Raw genomic sequence first — 20,500 nt, 5'->3', positions numbered from 1 at the left:
TATTTGAAGGAAGTGAAGATCAGATCATTTCACATGAAACTACTGGGGAACCTTCAGTACCAAAGTAATTGTTAAAAATTATTATGTACATAATTGTATATATCAGTTTATGCTTATTTCCCTAGATTTTTCATATTTATCAGTTTCCATTCAGATAATCACAATTCCTCAATTTATGTCAGTTGCAAATTGCTGAGTTAGTTATTGGCATCGTCAACTCAGCTTCTCATGCCTAGGTGCCACAGTGTCATATTGATGCATCACAAGATACATTTAACATCATTGTCTTTAATATGAAAGGCTTCCTCATTAAGGAGAGAAGTAACAAAAAGGTTAAGAACTCTCCTATCCCACCTGCTTTTTCCTTCAGGGGATAGGGGATTCTGTCTTTGGAATACGAACAATTTCGAAGCTTGATGAACGGATTCACCAGAAGCGAGAAGAACAAAGAAAGAAGAAAGAACAACGTAGTGCATTGGCACACCGCAGAGCTCAAATAGAAGAGAAGAGGGAAGAGAAGTGAGTAACCACTGGCTAACTGTTACCAAGGCCATTAAAATATAAAATGTGGAGAGATATGCAAGTTTGAGGGATTGAATGTACTAAAGTACCAGAGTTCTGTGTTGATGTATCCATCAAACAAGTGCAATAAGAGTAGAAATGTGAACTTTATCTTTCTTTAAATGGGTAGAAATTGTACATTTCTCTGCAGTTTCGCTGCACACACAAACTATTTTTTTTTAACAGAGATAAGAGCAAGCTTGAAATGTAGAAATCACAAAGGATAATATAGGTTAATTTAAAAAAATCTAATTGTAAGTTGCTGAATTAAAAATTTAAAGTGAATGTGCTAATTTGTCTGTGGTCTTGTGAAAGATGTGGCATGGATATAGAGCTTAAAAGCCCTCATGTTGGGATGCAGAATAAAATATACACCTTAAGTAAAACATTTCTTGACAATGAATGCATTTCATGAAATGCTGATGATGAAAAGGAGAAAATGAATAGATATCAATAACAATGAGTAATACGGTCTCAGTGGAGCATTGGTACTGGCAGGAACTGACTTGATTCATTCATTTGGAATTGTTAAAAGGACAACACTATTTTTCTTTCATGAGCTATTAATTGTTTTTAAACTTTTTCCTCAAAGGTATAAATATACTTAAAAAGTGGGGAATTGTTAAATGATGTGTTGGTTAAAAAGTAACACTGGGGAAAATGCAGATAAAAGAACTGACAAATTCCATGAGAATAGCAATATGACTAAACATCTGAATAAGAAGGATATATCATTATCAAAATATCTGAGGAAATTGTCATGAAACAAAACAAAAATTTTGAACAGTTAATTAGCGAGGATGTTTTTAACTGGTGTGTCAGTTGAAATGTAAATGACCTGACTTCACAATCACTGGGATTTGTAAATTGTGTGTCCCTAGAGGTGAGTTTCACTTCTTTTTCCCAGAGTCAGTTTAGACCTAATCAACTGTTGTTGAGGGTTAATGTTCATCATCAGATTGATTGAACATTCCATCTCATTAAAGAAGAGACAAAAGCTCCACAAGATATGTACTCAATGGCCTTTTCATGAGCTACAGGAGAAGAACCTGATGGGGTCTTCTGCTGCTGTAGCCCATTCAGTTCAAGTTTTGTCATGTGTGTTCAGAGGTCCTCTTCTGTACATCACTGTTGTAATGTGTGGTTATTTGAGTTACTGTCACCTTCCTGTCAGCTTGAACCAGTCTGGCCATTCTCTTCTGACCTCTCTCATTAACAAGGCGTTTTCGATCACAGAACTGCCACTCACAGGATGTTTTTTTGTTTTATTGCATCATCCTCTGTAAACTCTAAACAAAGTTGTGTGTGAAAATCCCTGGAGATTTGCAGTTTCTGAGATAGTCAAACCACCCCGTCTGGCACCATCGTTTATTCCACGGTCAAAGTCACTTAGATCACATTTCTCCCCCATTCTGATGTTTGGTCTGAACAACGACACAACCTCTTGACCATGTCTGCATACTTTTATGCATTGTTACTGCCATATGATTGGCTGATTAGATAATTGCATTAATGAGCAGATGTACATGCTGTACCTAATAAAGTGGCCGATGAGTGTAAATCAATACGTTTCCCTTTATCTGATATTCCCTTCATTCTGTGTGATTATCTAGCTTTACTTAAAGGTTTGCCTCCACTGACTGTAGCCAGCTTAATACAGATACAATGCAGTTGACTTATTCAGTCATTCAATGAAATGGTTTCATCAGGTTCAGTTTGCCTTGGAGGCTTGTTAACATTAACACAGAGATATTTATTTTGTTTTCCAGTGGTGCTCTGGGTGGGGATTTGGGCACATGTAGCCAGTTGTTCCAAGCACCCCATCCTTTACAGTAGTCTTGTAGCCAATAAAAAGACTTCACTTGCTATTCAGTAATCATTTGGGGATACACAAACAAGCTAGCAATCACATCCCACATCTTATTTGTGAGTAACTTAAACAGAATGTGTGGTGTTATGTTAAAGTGGTGTATTATGAGGAGGAACAAAATGGCAACAGTTTTGGTCATTGTGACACAGCAGGAGAGAAAGTTTGAAAGACTTAGCCATCCAATGTAAAAGGAACTTGGAACAGCCCAACCTGGAACACAGGGAAGAGTGAGAGTACAATTGACTACTTCTATCTCTTAAAATTAGTCCAAATACATCAATATCAGAGGAATGTAATTTCTTCCATTTATTACAATGTGTCGTTTAATGCACAAGTTCAATTCAATAGGTACATTTAATGCAGAGAGATGTATACAATATACATCCTGAAATTCCTTTTCTTCGCAAACATCTACGAAAACAAAGGAATGCCCCAAATAATGAATCTATATACTACTACAAGTCTCATGCTCTGTCTGTCTGTTTGTTTGTCACCTCCAATTAGCGCAAACGGTGCATTACAGCGGCACTTTTTTTGGCTAAGTCGACTTAAAATGCGCTAACTTACAGAATGCAGGCAAAGCTCAGGGTTATATATTTGTATAAAATTGCTCACTCGCCAAAATCAACAGCCCCGCTTTCTCCCGAGAGCCGATCTGCCATCATGGAAATCGGGACGCAACACCACAACACATGCGCACGGCCAGCCTCAGCAGTTACACCAACCAGAGCAAAAGGGCAGGGCAGCTCTATTTCGAGCGGTCACATATCACCATCAGCATGTGCAGGATTGGGACAGATCTAACTGCCACCCATCAATAAGAGATCATTAAATCTTATTGTAATGATGTACTTCTTTTTCAAAATTTTTATTAGTTTCTGCATAAAGAAATACAGAGTACAAGAAGATATATATTTAAGTCAAAAAAAAGTACCAAATACATTGTAATAAAAATACAGTTGCAATCACAAAACCATTCATAAAAATTCATAAAAATGAAATTAAATTGTAATTTAATTGTAATTTTGTTATACAGAAAAAAAATCTAAACCCACTACCAAAGTCAGAGCTGTTAGGAAAAGCAAGAAAAAAGGGAAAACAAAAACCCTTATCATATAATAAAATATATTATTAGCCACCATCTGTACTTTTACAACAAATCAAAGGTTTTGAAAATAACTCAAAAATGGTCCCCACAATGTATAAAAGTCTTGAGTAGATTCAAAAACTGAACATCGGATCTTCTCTAAATTTAAGCATGACATAACATCCCGTAACCCGTAATGACGTACTTCGAGACATCCATGAGACCCTTTGCTGCAGTCAAAGGACAGCAGTGACTATATCACATCCACTTAGGAGAGCGCCAACCACATCATCAAGAGTAATCAGCTTCCTTTGGTATTACTGCTTCGTATCTTCCATCCTGCATTAGGGCAAAAAAAAAATAGCCTAATTACACCGCGTGGAAAGAGAAGGGAGACATCATGGTCAAGAGGTGACGCCAAACGTCATCGGGAAGCTGCAAGGAGAGGGAGAGAATAAGAATCGGCTGAGGACAGGGCCACACGACTCCAGCATCAAAGAGTCAGGACAAAGAAGATGAGAGAAGAAGAGACAGAGGAGGAGAGGCATGCACGTCTCCCCAATGACAACAACAGGCACAGGAGGAGGAGAGAGGAAGAGACAAAGGAGCTGAGAAATGCACATCTCCAAGATCAGAGACAAAGAACAAACAGCAGAAGAGATGGCGCATGAAAGGACTGCACGTCTCCAGAATGACAACGAGAGTCACAAGGGTGACAGATCAACCAGAAATGTTGCTATCAGAAGTGACCTTCGTTAAACGAGGAGGAGCTATATTTGCCTTGCTATGCATCTCTCTTTAATAAACTGGTTTTTCTTCTTCAGTTTCCAAAGCAAAGCAATACCAATAGCATTCAAGAAAATTTAATGTTCATTCTGGTCACATCAGACTGCACGACCTTTCTCTCAAAGGGTGCCCCAACGGGTCACCCCGTTGTCTAGTGACAGTTTAAATGTTAGAACCCCAATGCTCCCCCAGCTTCCCCTTCCCACATATAAGCAGCAGCAAAGCAATGACACCCCCCCACCAGCAAAAAGCATCGACGCCCCCCACCGAGCACTCAAGCGTGCAGCAAAGCATCAACAAAGACACAGACTTGCAGTACCCCAGAGACTACTCATACACCTGGTAATTCGACATACCACAGTCTATCTGTCTGTCTCTCTTGCTCTAACTCTCTCTTTCTCTTGCTCTATCTCTCTCTCTCTCTCTCTCTCTTACTCTAACTCTCTCCCTCTCTCTCTCTTGCTCTAACTCTCTCTCTCGCTCCACAAAATCCTGGAACCCTGGAGGCGCGCTAGTCTTCTAGGCCTGCTGATGATTCTTAAGTGAATTAAATACTACATTAAAATAATACCTAATTGGAACATGGGGTGATTGAATTAAAATGATAAAGTGGGAGCTGAGGGCACTGTGGCAGTAGAAGTATGACACCTGCATATAAGCTAGCATTCTAGGATCCCGTGCTACCAATCTATTTCAGAATAGCAGTGGTTAGCAACTTGCCTTTTCCATTAGGTTAGAAGTGCAGATAAGCTTCAAGGCTGAGTCATACGGGGGAAAGGCAACTACAGCGAAGAAGTTGGAGTGGGCGCTGGGAATTTGATGAGCAGCCCTGGGCTGGTAACAAAGTGCCACAAACTCCAGGGATATGGAGAGGCTACATGGAGTTCTGATTGAAGTAAAGATTTGGAATGCTTTGCTAAAAACAGATTTGGTTACGGTGCTGGCAAAGAAGATTGAAATTAAATATAAAAATAAAGATGGGGAACAAATAAATGCAGTGAGACTGAGCAGCCGCATTCAGAGAACTAACAGAGATATAGTTTGAGTAGCCTCCTCTATTGAAATGTTTATGTTCTGAATGGTATGCCAGGGCCATGTAGATATGTAGGCCTGTCTGCAGGATGAAAGACTCTCACGACTAATGAAGAACACCCTGCTTCTGTGTTCCAGTGAGCCCCGAATAGCAAACAGGATTGTGCAGTGCTGTGCTTGGAATGGAGGGATATTCTGGGTAAGTAACTTAATTTAACTTGCTGTCAGGTCCTCCTAAAAATGGGGAGTTTGACAGTACTAAAACCACTTATCCTTCAGCAGTTTCAGATATGTTTTGTTTTGGGTGGCTTAGGAGCCTCCTTTCATATAAATTATCCAAAATTCAACATGTTTGTGCACCTACATTTTCCACTTAAACAATTCAATTGGTAACCATCCGTAGCAACCCTCTGCAGGTGATTTGTAAAGGGTGATTATTCTACTCATTAGAGTAATAGTAAACTTAATTATAGCATATGATTACAGCTTTCAGTGTTGTAGTTTGTGATAGTAGCTTTGGATTTATTCCTGGATGTTACCATGGTAAATAAGGATAGTTTTATTACCTATCCTAATTGCCTGCAACGAAGTAATTCTGAGCCACATTTTCAAAATGCTGATGTCAGGGTGGGAAAGAGATGAAAGAATAAAATCAATGAATAGAGGGGGAAAGTGGCTTTATTCTTTTGTTGAAGTGGCTTGAAGAAATTCAGTGGCAGTGTCGGCCTCTTTCCAAGGATATTGCGTCTAAAGTAATGTGTAGTTCAAATTAGAAAAGGTTAAACCACAGAGCAGAATTAGGCCATTTGGCCCATCGAATCTGCTTCCCCATTCCATCATAGATTATGAATTATCCACTTCAACCCCTTTCTCCTGCCTTCTGCCTGTAACCCTTGACGCACTTACTGATCAAGAACCTATCAACCTCTGCTTTAAACGGTTTGTCCTCCACAGTCATCTGTGGCAATGAATTCCATAGATTCACCACGCTCTAGTGAAAGAAATTCTTCCTCTGTTCTAAAGGGACATCCCTCTATTTTGAGGCTGTGCCCTTTGGTCCTAGACTCCCCCACCAAAGACAGCATCCTCTTCACATCCACTCTATCTAGGCTTTTCAATGTTCAATTGGTTTCAGTGAGATTCCCCCTTCACTCTCCTAAACTCCAGATTAGTAGATAAAGAACATCAGACTTTCTGTTGCTTTTGTGAATGGAATGATGTATTATTTTGTGACGAGAGATTTATAGAATTCTATATTATCTTGTGGCTAAAGTTTCAAAAGTACATTTAATGTCAGAGAAATGTATACAATATACAGTCAGCCCTCCTTATCCGCGAGTTCTGCATGCGCGAATTCAACCAACCGCAAATCGAGAAAACCCGGAAGTGCTCTTCCAGCATTTGTTGCTTGAGCATGTACAGACTTTTTTTCTTGTCATTATTCCCTAAACAATGCAGTATAACAACTATTTTACATAGCATTTACATTGTATTAGGTATTATAAGTAATCTAGAGATGATTTAAAGTATATGGGAGGATGTGCGTGGTTTATCATGGATCGGGACCAAAAAAAATTGGAAGTTCTCTTACTAAGTAAGTCAGAACGGGTACATCCGGTATTATTTAGTGTCAGTTAGTCAAACGTTTGTCTTGGTATATAGTATATATTTTACCTTTCTATGCATATAAAACACTTAAGAACATATGTTTCAGCGCCAGGAGGATCAAAACCCCAAAACCCAATAATTAAACCACTGCGTTGCTAAGTAATAATTGTATCTTTCATTGGGGCAGGGCCTTTCTCACTTTATCTTTTAAAATTGTTCCGATTGTTGACCGACGTAGCCTAACGCTTTTCCAATGACTGATGGCGTTTCACCTCTTTCCAATCGCTTTATTATTTCCACTTTATTTTCAATCGTGATCATGTGGTTATTTTTGTGAACAGAAACACTGTGGATTCAGAGCTTCGCTGCTGGGTCCTAATGTCCAGCGGACTGAGACAGGTTAAATAAGGTCTGGGGTTCTGCTGGGTCCTAAGGTCCACCGCATTGAGACATGCATAAGCAGCAGCAAAGCAACGATTCCCCCTCCCCCACCGGCAAAAAAAGCATCGTGCCCCCCCACCGCCACCGAGCACTCAAGCATGCAGCAAAGCATCAGTAAAGACACGGACTTGCAGCACCCCAAAGACTACTCTTTCACCCGGTAATTCGACATACTCCAGGCTCTCTCTCTCCCCCTAATAAGGGAAAAAGAGGTGTCCGTTTCACAGTGAGAGGGGAGACATAACAATATGTCTCTAAGCTGCTGTTCTTTATTAAAGCTATTGTTACTTTGTTTTCAATTTTCTATGATTGGTGTTGTGGAGGGGAAAGTCTGCAAATTTGGGCTGTTGCCAAAAGCAGAACACGGTTATCTTTCAACCAATGCATCAAGTTAAATTTCTGCAGTCCAGCCACAACCAGTTGGGAATGGCGCTAGAGAGTTAAATAGTTCCGCAAACATCCCCACCCACTGCAGAGTCCACCTTGAAACAAGACTCAAGTTACAACCGAAAATGCTGGAAACACTTGGGCACCATCAGTGGAAAGAGGAAAAAATTTAACGATTCATTTCAGAGACCCGTAGCCATTCTCAACCACAGTTACTAACTGGAAGATGCATGTCCAATTCCTCCTGAGATCGTCACTTAAAGAAGCCAGTCTTAATCCAGTTCAATTTTCTTCACATTTTATTTAGAGATACAGCACAGTAACAGGCCCTTCCGGGCCAACAAGCCTATGCTGCCCAGTTACACTCATGTGGCCAATTAACCTGCTAACCCATATGACTTTGGAATGTGGGAAGAAACCAGAGCACCGGAAGAAACCCATGCATTCACGGGAGAACATACAAATTCTTTATAGACAATGGTGGAATTGAACCTGGGTCGCTGGTGCTGTAATAGCTTTATGCTAACCTCTACGCTACCATGGTGCCCCTTAATATCAAGAACCCCAGAGCACTGGAAACAACAGAGGCTTTGGAGCCAAATAACATCCAATTGAAGATCTTTGCTCCAGATGTAGCTGCCCTTGCAGTTAGGCTTTTTCCAGTACAGTGATAGTGTCATTGAGTGGCGACTGCTTGCATGGAGCTCCAATGGGAATCACCAAATATTTCCATGTAAGACTTTTGAGAGCCATGTATCTGTTCTCTATCTGCTTGATATTCTGTGTGCGTGTTTATTATGTTTATGGTAACTAGTCACGTGAGTGGGGGTGTGGTAAAAATGAAGGGAATAAGTTGCATATTCTTGCTTATTTTGTGGCAATTTTTAGCTTGGGACTGGCGACGGTTGTATCTTTTCTGACCGCTGAATAAGCTAAATATCATTTAGGTATTCACTTGGGTAGGGTACGCTTAAGTTTCATTGCTTCAAGATTGTACGCTAATTGCTAGTAAAGGATTCAACTTCTGAAACAATCATTTGGGGCAACCATTGGAACTGGGGGCATGTCATGCAAGTATACCAAATCTGTCTGGGGTTGCAAGCAGTGGCAGTTGTTTGGATTTGCAGCTACAGCTGAAATCCAGTCACAGCCATGGGTTTTTCAGTAAGCAGCATCATTTTAAGATGTTTTAAAAAATATATCAATATGCAAAATTGACAAACCTTGGACGCAGGCTCTGGTCACGAATGTAGTTCCCCTTTGAGGAAGCGGGGATGCTACAAATTCGTTTGAAACACAGAAGGGGTAGAGAACAGGACTGCTTTAAGTCAGTAGACTGGACAATATTCAGAAACTCATCTCCGAATCTAAATGAGTACATCACAGTTGTCATCGTCTTCATCAAGACAGTGATGAAGTGTGTGCCTTCAACAGCATACCAAGCATACCCAAACCAAAAGCCGTGGATGAGCCAGGAGATTTGTAGTCTGCTGAGGGCTAGATCTGTGGCATTCAAAACCGGTGATCCAGAAATATATAAGAATTCCAGGTACGACTAGAGTGAAAAAACATATGGAATTGGATGCATGTCAACTCTGGCAGGGTTTGCAGGTCGTTACTTCCTACAAAGTGAAATCTATCATCATGAATAGCTGTGATGCTTCTTTGCCAGATGAGCTCAACGCCTTTTATGCCCGCTTTGAAAGGGAGAACTAAATTACACCTCTGCAAATCCCTGCAGCATCTGGAGACCTTGTGATCTCTGTCTCAGAGGCTGACGTCAGAACATCTTTCAAGAGGGTGGCCCTGATGGTGTACCTGGTAGGTGCTCTGATAACCTGTGCCAACCAACTGGTGGGAGTGTTCAAGGACATCTTCAATTTCTCACTGCTGCCAGAGGCTTCCACCTGCTTCTAAAGGGCAACAACCATACCAGTGCTCAAGAAGAGCAGGGCGAGCTGCTTCAATGACTGTCGCCCAGTGGCACACACATCTACTGTGATGAAGTGCTTTGAGAGGTTGGTCATGGTCAGAATCAATTCCTGCCCTAAGCAAGGACCTGGACATGCTGCAAATTGCCTACCGCCACAATAGGTCTACGGCGGATGCAATCTCACTGGCTTTCCACTTGGCCTTGGATCACCTGGACAATAGTAATAACCTATATCAGACTGCTGTTCATTGATTACATCTTAGCGTTCAACACAATCATCCCCCTCAGTTCTAATCAAAAAGCTCCAGAACCTGAGCCTGTGGAGCTTCCTCACCAAGAGTCCACAGTCTGTGCATATTGGACATCTCGCTGACAAACAGCACTGCTGTACCTCAAGGATAGGTGCTTAGCCCACTGTTCTACTGTCTCTACACTCACTTCTGTGTGGCTGGGCACAGCTCAAATACCATCTATAAATTTGTTGATGACAGAACTATTGTTGGCAGAATTTCAGATGATGACGAGGTATAGAGGAGTGAGATAGATCAGCTGATTGGTGTTGCAGCAATAACCTTGCATTCAATGTCAGTAAGACAAGGGAATTGATCTTAGACTTCAGGAAGGGCAAGTTGTGGGAACACACACCAGTTCTCATCGAGGGATCAGAATTGGAAAGAGTGAGCAATTTCAAGTTCCTGGATGTCAACGTCTTTGAGGATCTATCCTGGGCCCAACATATTGATGCAATTACAAAGAAGGCATGAGAGCGGCTATATTTCATCAGTAGCTTGAAGAGGCTTGTTATATCACCAAAGACACTTGCAAATTTCTACAGATGTACTGTGGAGAGGATTCTAAATGGTTGCATCAGTGTCTGATATGGAGGGTCACTGCACAGGATCAGAAAAAGCTACAGAAAAATGTAAACTCAGCCAGTTCCAACATAGGCACTAGGCACCCCAGCATTAAGGACATCTTCAAAAGGCCATGCTTCAAAAAGGTGGCATCCATCACTCAGGACATACCCTCTTCTCATTGCTACCATCAAGGAGGAGGTATAGGAGCCTGAAGATGTGCGCTCAGAGTTTCAAGAACAGTTCTTCCTCTCCATCATCAGATTTCCAATGGACAATGAACCCATGAACACAACCTCACTATTTTTTCCATCTCTTTTTGCACTACTTATTTAATTTATTTTTATACATACAGACTTACTGTAATTTATAGTTTTTATTATGTATTGCAATGTACTGCTGCTGCAAAACAACACATTTCATGATATATGCCAGTGATATTAAACCTGATTCTGACCTTACAGTGGGAATATTGCCTAGGTATATCCTGTTCACAAAATCTGAACACATTTAATTTGGGTGTCCAATCAATCTACTCTCAACTTTCAGCAAAGTGATGGAAATGGTCATTGACAGTATTGTATCCATGCAACATTAACACAACAATAGCATGCTCACCAGTGCCTACTTTGATGGGCTGAGTTCTGGAGATGAGTTGAGAGTATTTCCCTTGACAATAAGACCACAAATGACTAAATGTTGCAGCAACTAGCTCTGGCAGAGTGGTTGTACTTTGTACGATGAGAAATTGTTGTTGGAAGTCAGCCAGAGGACATCACCATAGTTCCTCAGAGCGGTGTCCTGTGCTGGACCATCTTGAAAGAATGGAATTAGCAACAAAAAAACCAGTTGTAACTTTTATTAAGGTGAATATTTACGGTAAGTATCTTAACTTCCAGTTAAGATAGTGCTACTGAATGTGTGTGACAGCTCACTGGTCGTTTTCTTTTTAAAAGGCAAGGAATTCAACTAAAAACATCTCTTCGGAAGTAAATTGTGTTAAATTATTGCCGCAAACAGTGAGGGGACGAGAGATAGTTCGGGGGATGAGCTAAGATAGTGTATTGTAGAATTGATGCAGATAGAGTGAGCCATTCATAGAGGAGAAGTTGGGGCAGAGTACCAATGCCCATACAACTGGTCTGGGTGTGAGGTTGGATCGCTCGGGTGCCAAGCTGATTTGAAGTGCTTGTGAGTGGCTTTGGGAGGGGTAGCTAAATCTGGGCTCGGAGCGAGTTGCTGGGCGGTGTGGTCTAGGCCCCGATTCCTTCGCAGTAACCAGGTCCTAGTGCGAGGTATGATCTGCTATTTAGACAATTTGAACACCAGCCCAGATCGGAGGTGAGAGCTGATTTCGCTCGCTGTCCATGATGTTACTCCTGTCTCCAGGGTGCTGAAGCCTTTTGTTGTTCTGTTCTTTGGTCAATTTAAACATAGACCCAGATAAACTGAAAAGACAGGGCATCGGGATCCGAAGTGAGGGCCGATTTTGCTCGCTCACTCTCACGGTGGTCATTTCTCGCTCCATGGTGCTGAAACTATGAAGACTGCCCCAGCTGCTGTGCTCCATGCCCACTAATATGATAAACGAGGCTTTGGGCCTACTCTGGGCTGCTCCAGGTTTCGAATCTGAGGATTCAGTTTGGTTCAGAATGTTATTGTTTGCATGATTGGTGCTTTTTTTCCCCCTTGTGCATCAGGTATTGGTCTTTTATTTTTATTTTTTTCTTTTATTGACTTTCGGGTTTCTTGCTTTGTGGCTACCTGTAAGCAAACATATTTGAAGTTTGTATAATTTATAAATGCTTTGATAATAAATGTACTTTAGATCTTGAATCTTTGAATATTTTACACAACACTGTGCTGTTGTTTCCAGTAACATCTATTTCATTTTCTTTCTTCACAGATGAGTATCTTTGTCTTTTACCGGGTCTTTATCCCTCTGCTTCAGGCCATCACTGCACATATTATGGGTAAGTAAATAATACAAAAGTGAAATTCTTGAGTTATAGTATCCCATGAAAACAAAAATTCTTTCAAATACCCCTAGTTGGTTGTTCAGTTAATGTATGAAATGGTGTGAACTAGATGATACACCAAAAAGATCCCATGTTACATAGAAACATGGAAAACCCACAGCATAATACAGGCCCTTCGGCCCACAAAGCTGTTAATCTCCCGGCTTTGAATTATGTGAACTATTTTGTTGGGAAGGGTAGTATAAGCTGTGATTTAGATGCAACTGAAATACTAATTGCCCACAATCTAACAATGTAACAATTGCCCAAGGAATTGAGTTCTGTTCTTGTCAAGGTTCAGCCAGGAGGTAGTGGATAGAATGTAACCTCACTAAGGTGCGTAAAGGTAAATTGGGGTTCCTTTTTCCAACCTTTATTACTGTGAATGTTGGAAGGTGAATGTCAGTTAGATGGAAGGTGAAGGTTTATATTAGTTTATTGTTATATACACCTGGTTGTAAAGAAATGTCTTGCTTGCTTGAAGCTCACAGGGCAAACAGCATACATTGATACAAATAAATAGTGACAAGCACAAAACAATGGAATGGTGCAAAGTTCAACAGAATAGTGCAAAGAAAAGAGTGCAATCCGGCTGGGCTCCAGTTGGCTTAATTACATGAACAGTTGCCTTGTGTGTGAGTGAGCCAAAGCCCACATTATTAGGAGGAAAAGGAACCAAAGGTCTAAAGTAATATTTGGAATCTGAAATCTGATTCTATTTCAAAGCTATTGCATAAACTCTTTGTTTACTTAAGACTCAATTTTAAATTTCAAGGTACAGTGTCATGTTGATAACATAATTTGATCTGTTTGATTAGTCCGTTTTGCACCTAAGTGGGCAGGGGAGAATATCAGTTAACTCTGTGCTGACCATTAAGGTTTTGCAAAACTACTTAGTCTTGTACATACCCCTGTTCTGCACATTTGCAATAATATTACCATTTTCTAGGGCAGAGAACATACTGGAAATTAATTTGTATGTTTGGTTGACAGTTTACAATTATGTCAAAGAATTAGATGAGGTGGATCACAGATTTAATCTGGACACATTTTGGCTATCCTTTCCAGTATTTCCACAAGCTGGTCTACGCAACACACAAGTGTTAACTCGTGCTCTGTATTTTGTTGAAATTGTGCTTGTTCAAATATATTTAAAATTCCAGCAACATTGCTACATGATGTTTTGTGGACTATTGTTCCAACATGTTGACCTGACCAGTTAAAAGCAAAAAATGTGACTGGGTGCCCAGGAACAAGGTAGGAGAGAGGTGTATTTTTGCAGTCCATAAAGGCAAATGGAAACTATATTAACTTAATTTCTTAGTACTTTAGAGAATCAAAAGTGATTATGATTTCTGTGTGCATTGGAAGAAATGTTTTTAATGTCTTGTAAGTTGTTCTTTCCCACTTCATTTACTCAGTTTCAATTTGCACTGCTTCCATTTCACAGTTCTGTTGTTTCTATACTTCCATGGGATCTGCTTTTGTTTCACCTCCTGTCCTTCAAGCATCCACAAACCAAATGTTTTGCCTCAGGCTGTTTTTGTGGTTAATGTGAAATCACAGTTTTTATCAGATTGGAAGGTGCTTATCTTTAACCATTTATGTAACTGATGTTTCTTTTGCCTGAGCAGGAGATCCCTTATTGCATGGAGATGTATGGTCCTGGGTGGAATTTATCCTGAACTCCACCTTTAGTGCTTTCTGGATACTGCCTCTGTTTGTTCTCAGTAAAATAGTGAATGCCATCTGGTTTCAGGTAAGGACCTAGTACTGAAGCAGATTTTCACTGAAGATTGTTTAGTTATCATCTTGAGGCCGGATACTCCATGGTGTGTTGGGCATTTCCTGAAAAGGGTTTTTCCCCATCTGGGCATTTCAAGAATTTGATGAAATGTTGATTACTTTGATAGATAAGTGTAATCTCTAATAGCATCTGGGAAGATGGACATCATCCTAGATAAGACAGCTAGCATTTGAATCTGCATTATGCCTGTAACAATTTGCTGGCTTCTTTGATAGCACTTCCCAATTCCAAAATCTGTTAGATTTATATAGTTTCAAGATTGTTTAATGTAATTTCCTGTATACGAGTGTAAGGAGAATGAAATAATTGTTACTTCAGATCCAATGCAGCACTAAAAAACACAAAAGATGAAGAACACAATAATAATAGAAAAAATACACAATAAATATAAATACATAAAATAGTTTATGTACATTTATTTTATGTCCATAAAGTGACGTTTGGCTGTACATAAGGTGACTGATGGGAAATAATAAAGAAGTGGTGGAGATGTTCATCAGTCTTATTGCTTGGGGAGAGTAACTGTTTTTGAGTCTGGTGATCTTGGTGTGGATGCTACATAGCCCCCTTCCTCATGGGAGTGAGACAAGTCATCCATGAGCAGGGATCTTTCATGATGTTCCTGGCCCTTTTCCAGCACCTTCTGTATAATGTCTGATAGTGGGTTGGCTGGTGCCAGTGATGCGTTGGGCAGTTTTGACGGCCTGTTGTAGAGCCTCCCTGTCGGCCGCAATGCAGTTTGTTTGGATGCTCTCTACTGCTCATCTATAGAATGACGTGAGCATAGATGTGCAAAGTTCAGCTCTCTTCAGCCTCCTCAAAAAGTAGAGGCATTGGTGGCGTTGATTGTGGAGGATGTGCTCTGGGACCATGAGAGGTTGTACGAGATGTGCACTCCCAGGAGTTTGAGACTGCTCGTAGTTTCCACTGCTGTGCCACCAGTGCAAGGCAGAATGTGAGTGGTGTGAGTTCTTCTCTGTAGGTTGTCTCATCATTGTTGGTGATAAGCCCCACCTACTGTCATGTCAGTGAACATAACAATGTGATTGCTTGGGTATTTGGCCATCCAGTCATGTGTAAGCAGTGAGCTCAGCGCACAGCTCTGGGGGACACCCATGCTGAGAATATATAAAAAATATATATTTCTTCCCCACGTTATCATCAACTTCCCTAAGATTTTACCACTTGCCCAGACAAAAGGGTAACAACCTATCAAGCGCACGATTTTTAGGATGTGGTGGGGGGGAGGTGGAGACAGTAGCAGGAGGAAACACATAATCACAGGGAGAATTTGCAAACTCTACACAGACAGCACCAGAAGTCAGGATTGAACCCAAGTATCTATCGATAGCTGTGAGGCAGTAGCCGTATAACTGCACCATCCCTGAAAGGAGTGGAACTCGCAGGTGTTGATTTAAATCACAAGCCAAACTCACTGTCATTCATTATTACTCAGTCAAACTTCCCTGCACATGGAATTAATTTCAACATGGACTGCTCTGATGGCAACTCACTTCTACCTTCTTGAGTGGCTAACTAGATTGTAAATGTCAGCCCTACTCAAAGAAAAGTTCTGAACTTGAAAATACAAATTTCAGACATTTAATTGATTAAAAAGAAGAATTCAAGAATTGTGGAATTACTCAGCAGGTCATTCACACTCTGTTGGGAGAGGATATTTCAGCTCAATACCCTTTCATCAGACATAAAAATGGTGAAAATGAAAAATTGGTATGTTTCATGTACTGAAAGCAACTGTAAGAATACACTTTAAGCAACAATCCTAACGTCTCTGAACAAAACAAAATGTCAGTAGATTTAATTCTCCAAAACTCCTTGATTAAATTTACTTTGGGCTGGAAAATTTTATGGACATTTATGATGGGAATGGAATATATCTTTGATCCCACATTGATTTATTTGCCCAATTTAGAAAGTAATTTGTCCCAGCAAGAATGCATTGTACTAAGTGTTGCCAAGCATCCTATTGCTTGGGTAGTTGAGCCAACTTTACTTTTCATAGCATAAGCTTGCAGGATCATTTCAATTCAGCATATGAGATGTAGTAGGTAGTAATATCCATTTAGCCTGCTCCAGAAGTCATGGATTTCAGATAGTCCTCTATAATTCTACCTTCATTTGCTAGGTTCTCAATCTCTTGATTCTAGTAGCATTCAAAATCTTGTCTACCTGTGTTTAATATACCTAATAGCAAAATTCACAATCCCAGTGGTCCAGAATACCAAATTCACAGCTTTAAATAAGTAAATATAAGCCTTGTTTCAGCTTAGTGCCAGGATGTAAGAAAGTTGGCACTGACTGGTCTAGATGTAATAATAAGTACTTGATCTTGAGTGGGAAATTATTGTTACAGCAGCAACATTTTAAAAACACATTTAGCAATGATAATATAATAATATTAACTAATAAAGTATTGAATAATAATTAATTTACCAACGTGCAATAATAAAGTACAAAATGATAAAACAGCACCTATTGTACTATGACGTGTATACAGGACTCGTCACAGTCCTCTTCCTCCTAAAATCAATCACCATCTCCCTGGTTTTTGCCACATTCAGGAGCAGGTGATTTCTCTCGCACCACTCCACAATCTTGTCCATTGTGCTCCGACTCCTGCCCATCTCTGATACATCTAACTGCTGCAGAGTCATCACAGAACTTCTGTAAGTGACAAGACTCTGATTTGTACTGGAAGTCTGAGGTGTACAGTGTGAACAGAAATGGAGACAGGACAGTCCTTGTGGCGCTCCAGTGCCACTCACCTCTACATCGGACAGAGAGCTACACAGCCGTACAAACTGGGGTCTATCTGTCAGTAATCCAGGAGATAGTGGATTTGTCTATGCCCATCCTTTGCAGCTTCTCACTCAGAAAAAGTGGCTGGATTGTATTGAAGGCACTAAAGAAATCAAAAAATATGATTCTCACAATGCCACTAGCATCATCCAGATGAGAGTAAGCTCTCTGCAACAGGTAGATGATGGGATCATCCATTCCCACATGAGGTTGGCAGGCAAACTGTAGAGGGTCCAATGGAGATCTCACCTGCAGTCCAAGGTAAGTCAAGACCAGCCTCTCCAGCACCTTCATCACATTAAGTTCAGATGGAGACACCTTCTTGGGTACAGGAACCAAGCATGGAAGCCTTCCAGAGCACTGGTATCTTTTCCTGACTCAGATTGTAAAGGTGCTGCAAATACCAGCAGCTGGCTTGCACAGGCCTTCAGTACCCTGGGGCTGATACCATCTAGGCCACCAACCTTGTCTTGATGTAGTCTCTCCAGCTGTCTCTTAACCTGACCTGCAGTCACAGTCAGGTGAGGGAGGGTGAGCATCCCCCTGGAAGCAGGATACTCCCAAGGTTGAGGGGGTTTGGAACACAAGCACTCACCAGAGAGGAGGGAGTGAAAAATGCATCTATATTGCATCATTCTAAATTCAGCAGTAAATTCATCTAGTCTACTTATCTTCACCACATCAGACAATTTATTCATCACTCAAAGCTATATATTAAATGTTTGTATCTTCTTAGAGCAGTATATACTTCTTGTTATATAAAAAAGCAGTAGCCAATATTCCCTGCTTTTCGCCTTACAGCATTGCGGTAAGATTTTTATACTCCAATCTATTTGCAATGAAGGCCTATATTTTATTTGCTCCTCTGTTTGCATACAGCACTAGCATAATTATCTTTTGAAACCTCACTTTATTGGCCAAAAAAGGATAGCTTCTCTGGTTGTCAGTCCCCACCCCACCACTGACTGGATACCAATGCACCAAAGACATGCAACAATTAGGTTTTCCAAAAAGGAAAACCACCTTAAAGTCCAGTTTTCTTCCAATAAAATAGTTCTCGTGTGTGGATAATGATAGCAAAAATGCAGCAGGACAAACCATTTGTGGAAAAGACAAATATAACAGTGAAACAGTCAGAAATAGTATCTATATTTTGTTAGGATTAATTTAAATATCTAAAATACAATTCTGAACAGATTACAAACATTGCCTCACTTTTTTTTGTTCTTTTTTCACTACTTATTTATTTCTTATATTTCTTCTTGTAGCTTTCAGTAATTTTTAGGTACTGCACTGTACTGCTTTCACAAAACAACAAATTTCATGACATGATAAACCTGATTCTGATTTTGATTCAGTCACCCCAGAGAGATGGTGATTTTCTTGAACTTTTGCCAAACTAGTGGATATTGCTTAGTGGTGGGAAGAAAGGTTGATTTACTGCTACATGCTGTTCAGTTAAATAGAATCCTGATAATGAAATTCTATTTGATTAAATGATTTTTAAGAACTATTTCTTAAGAATTAAAGAATAACATAAGTTAACATTTATATTACTTATTCATTATTATCTAATCCTAACTGTAAGCCATTTAAGCTCAGTTCTTCAGAGCTTTTAATCTGGGGTTATATTGCATGTAAATTATATTACTGGCTTTTAGGGCCTACTGTTTCTGACAGTATAAAGCAACAATGTGATATACCTGTATGTCCAGCTGCTAGGTTGGCATGGGATTATTTAAAAAATGAAATGGAAAGATTGGTAACCTAGAATTAAAGCTGGAAAAATTGGTAATCTAACATTAAAGATGGAGAACCTCTGGAAATGCAGAAGAGCTTAAACAGTTTGTAAGTGAGTTGATAGTGCACATTCAGACATCAGAATCTTGGGAGGAGGCTGCTAAGCTACAGAAATGATTGAGAAAAAGTAACCTTGGTTGTGGGAAGATGAAAAATATGTATATTTAAGTTTATTCCTTACCATTCATTGCTCAGTCACAACACTAATGCAGAAAAACTTGATTCTTTATAATAAAAACAGAAAATGCTTGAAACATTATGTACATCTGTGACCTGAAATGTTATATGCTTCTCATTCCACAGACGCTGCTTGACCTGCTGAGTGTTTGTATTTTTCTTTAAAGTTTCTGGTATCTGCAGTTTAAGTTAAATTATCTGTAACATTGCTTCACATGTTACAACTTTGTCCTCTATTTTACAGGACATTGCTGATCTAGCATTTAAAGTGTCTGGAAGGAAAGCACAACCGTTCCCCAGTATCAGTAAGATTATTGCAGACATGCTCTTCAATCTGCTTCTGCAGGCCTTGTTCCTCATTCAGGTATGATTGGATCAGAGGTACAATGCTGGATAAACAATAGACAATAGACAATAGGTGCAGAAGTAGACCATTCGGCCCTTCGAGCCTGCACCGCCATTTTGAGATCATGGCTGATCAATACCCGGTTCCTGCCTTGTCCCCATATCCCTTGATTCCCCTATCCATAAGATACCTATCTAGCTCCTTCTTGAAAGCATCCAGAGAATTGGCCTCCACTACCTTCTGAGGCAGTGCATTCCAGACCCCCACAACTCTCTGGGAGAAGAAGTTTTTCCTTAACTCTGTCCTAAATGACCTACCCCTTATTCTCAAACCATGCCCTCTGGTACTGGACTCTCCCAGCATCTGGAACATATTTCCTGCCTCTATCTTGTTCAATCCCTTAATAATCTTATATGTTTCAATCAGATCCCCTCTCAATCTCCTTAATTCCAGCGTATACAAGCCCAGTCTCTCTAACCTCTCTGCGTAAGACAGTCCAGACATCCCAGGAATTAACCTCGTGAATCTACGCTGCACTTCCTCTACAGTCAGGATGTCCTTCCTTAACCCTGGAGACCAAAACTGTACACAATACTCCAGGTGTGGTCTCACCAGGGCTCTGTACAAATGCAAGAGGATTTCCTTGCTCTTGTACTCAATTCCCTTTGTAATAAAGGCCAACATTCCATTAGCCTTCTTCACTGCCTGCTGCACTTGCTCATTCACCTTCAGTGACTGATGAACAAGGACTCCGAGATCTCTTTGTATTACTCCCTTACCCAACTCTATACCGTTCAGATAATAATCTGCCTTCCTGTTCTTACTCCCAAAGTGGATAACCTCACACTTATTCACATTAAACACCATCTGCCAAGTATCTGCCCACTCACCCAGCCTATCCAAGTCACCCTGAATTCTCCTAACATCCTCATCACATGTCACACTGCCACCCAACTTAGTATCATCAGCAAAT

The 20,500-nt window shown here is 40.3% G+C and overlaps 1 protein-coding gene across 1 annotated transcript in view; it reads left to right on the top strand.

The window, feature by feature from the left end:
* ei24 (EI24 autophagy associated transmembrane protein) overlaps positions 1–20,500 on the top strand; it is a 53,121-nt gene that overhangs the window by 13,926 nt on the left and 18,695 nt on the right. Inside the window, exons 3-7 of the mRNA XM_073029707.1 lie at positions 371–519; positions 5,475–5,535; positions 12,466–12,532; positions 14,212–14,336; positions 19,426–19,545. Of these exons, the coding sequence (XP_072885808.1) occupies positions 371–519; positions 5,475–5,535; positions 12,466–12,532; positions 14,212–14,336; positions 19,426–19,545 (522 nt within the window). The remainder of the gene's footprint in view (positions 1–370; positions 520–5,474; positions 5,536–12,465; positions 12,533–14,211; positions 14,337–19,425; positions 19,546–20,500) is intronic.

This window comes from Hemitrygon akajei, chromosome 26, assembly GCF_048418815.1.
Source record: "Hemitrygon akajei chromosome 26, sHemAka1.3, whole genome shotgun sequence".
Lineage (NCBI taxonomy): Eukaryota > Metazoa > Chordata > Chondrichthyes > Myliobatiformes > Dasyatidae > Hemitrygon > Hemitrygon akajei.
This window is presented reverse-complemented; position numbering and strand designations above follow the sequence as displayed.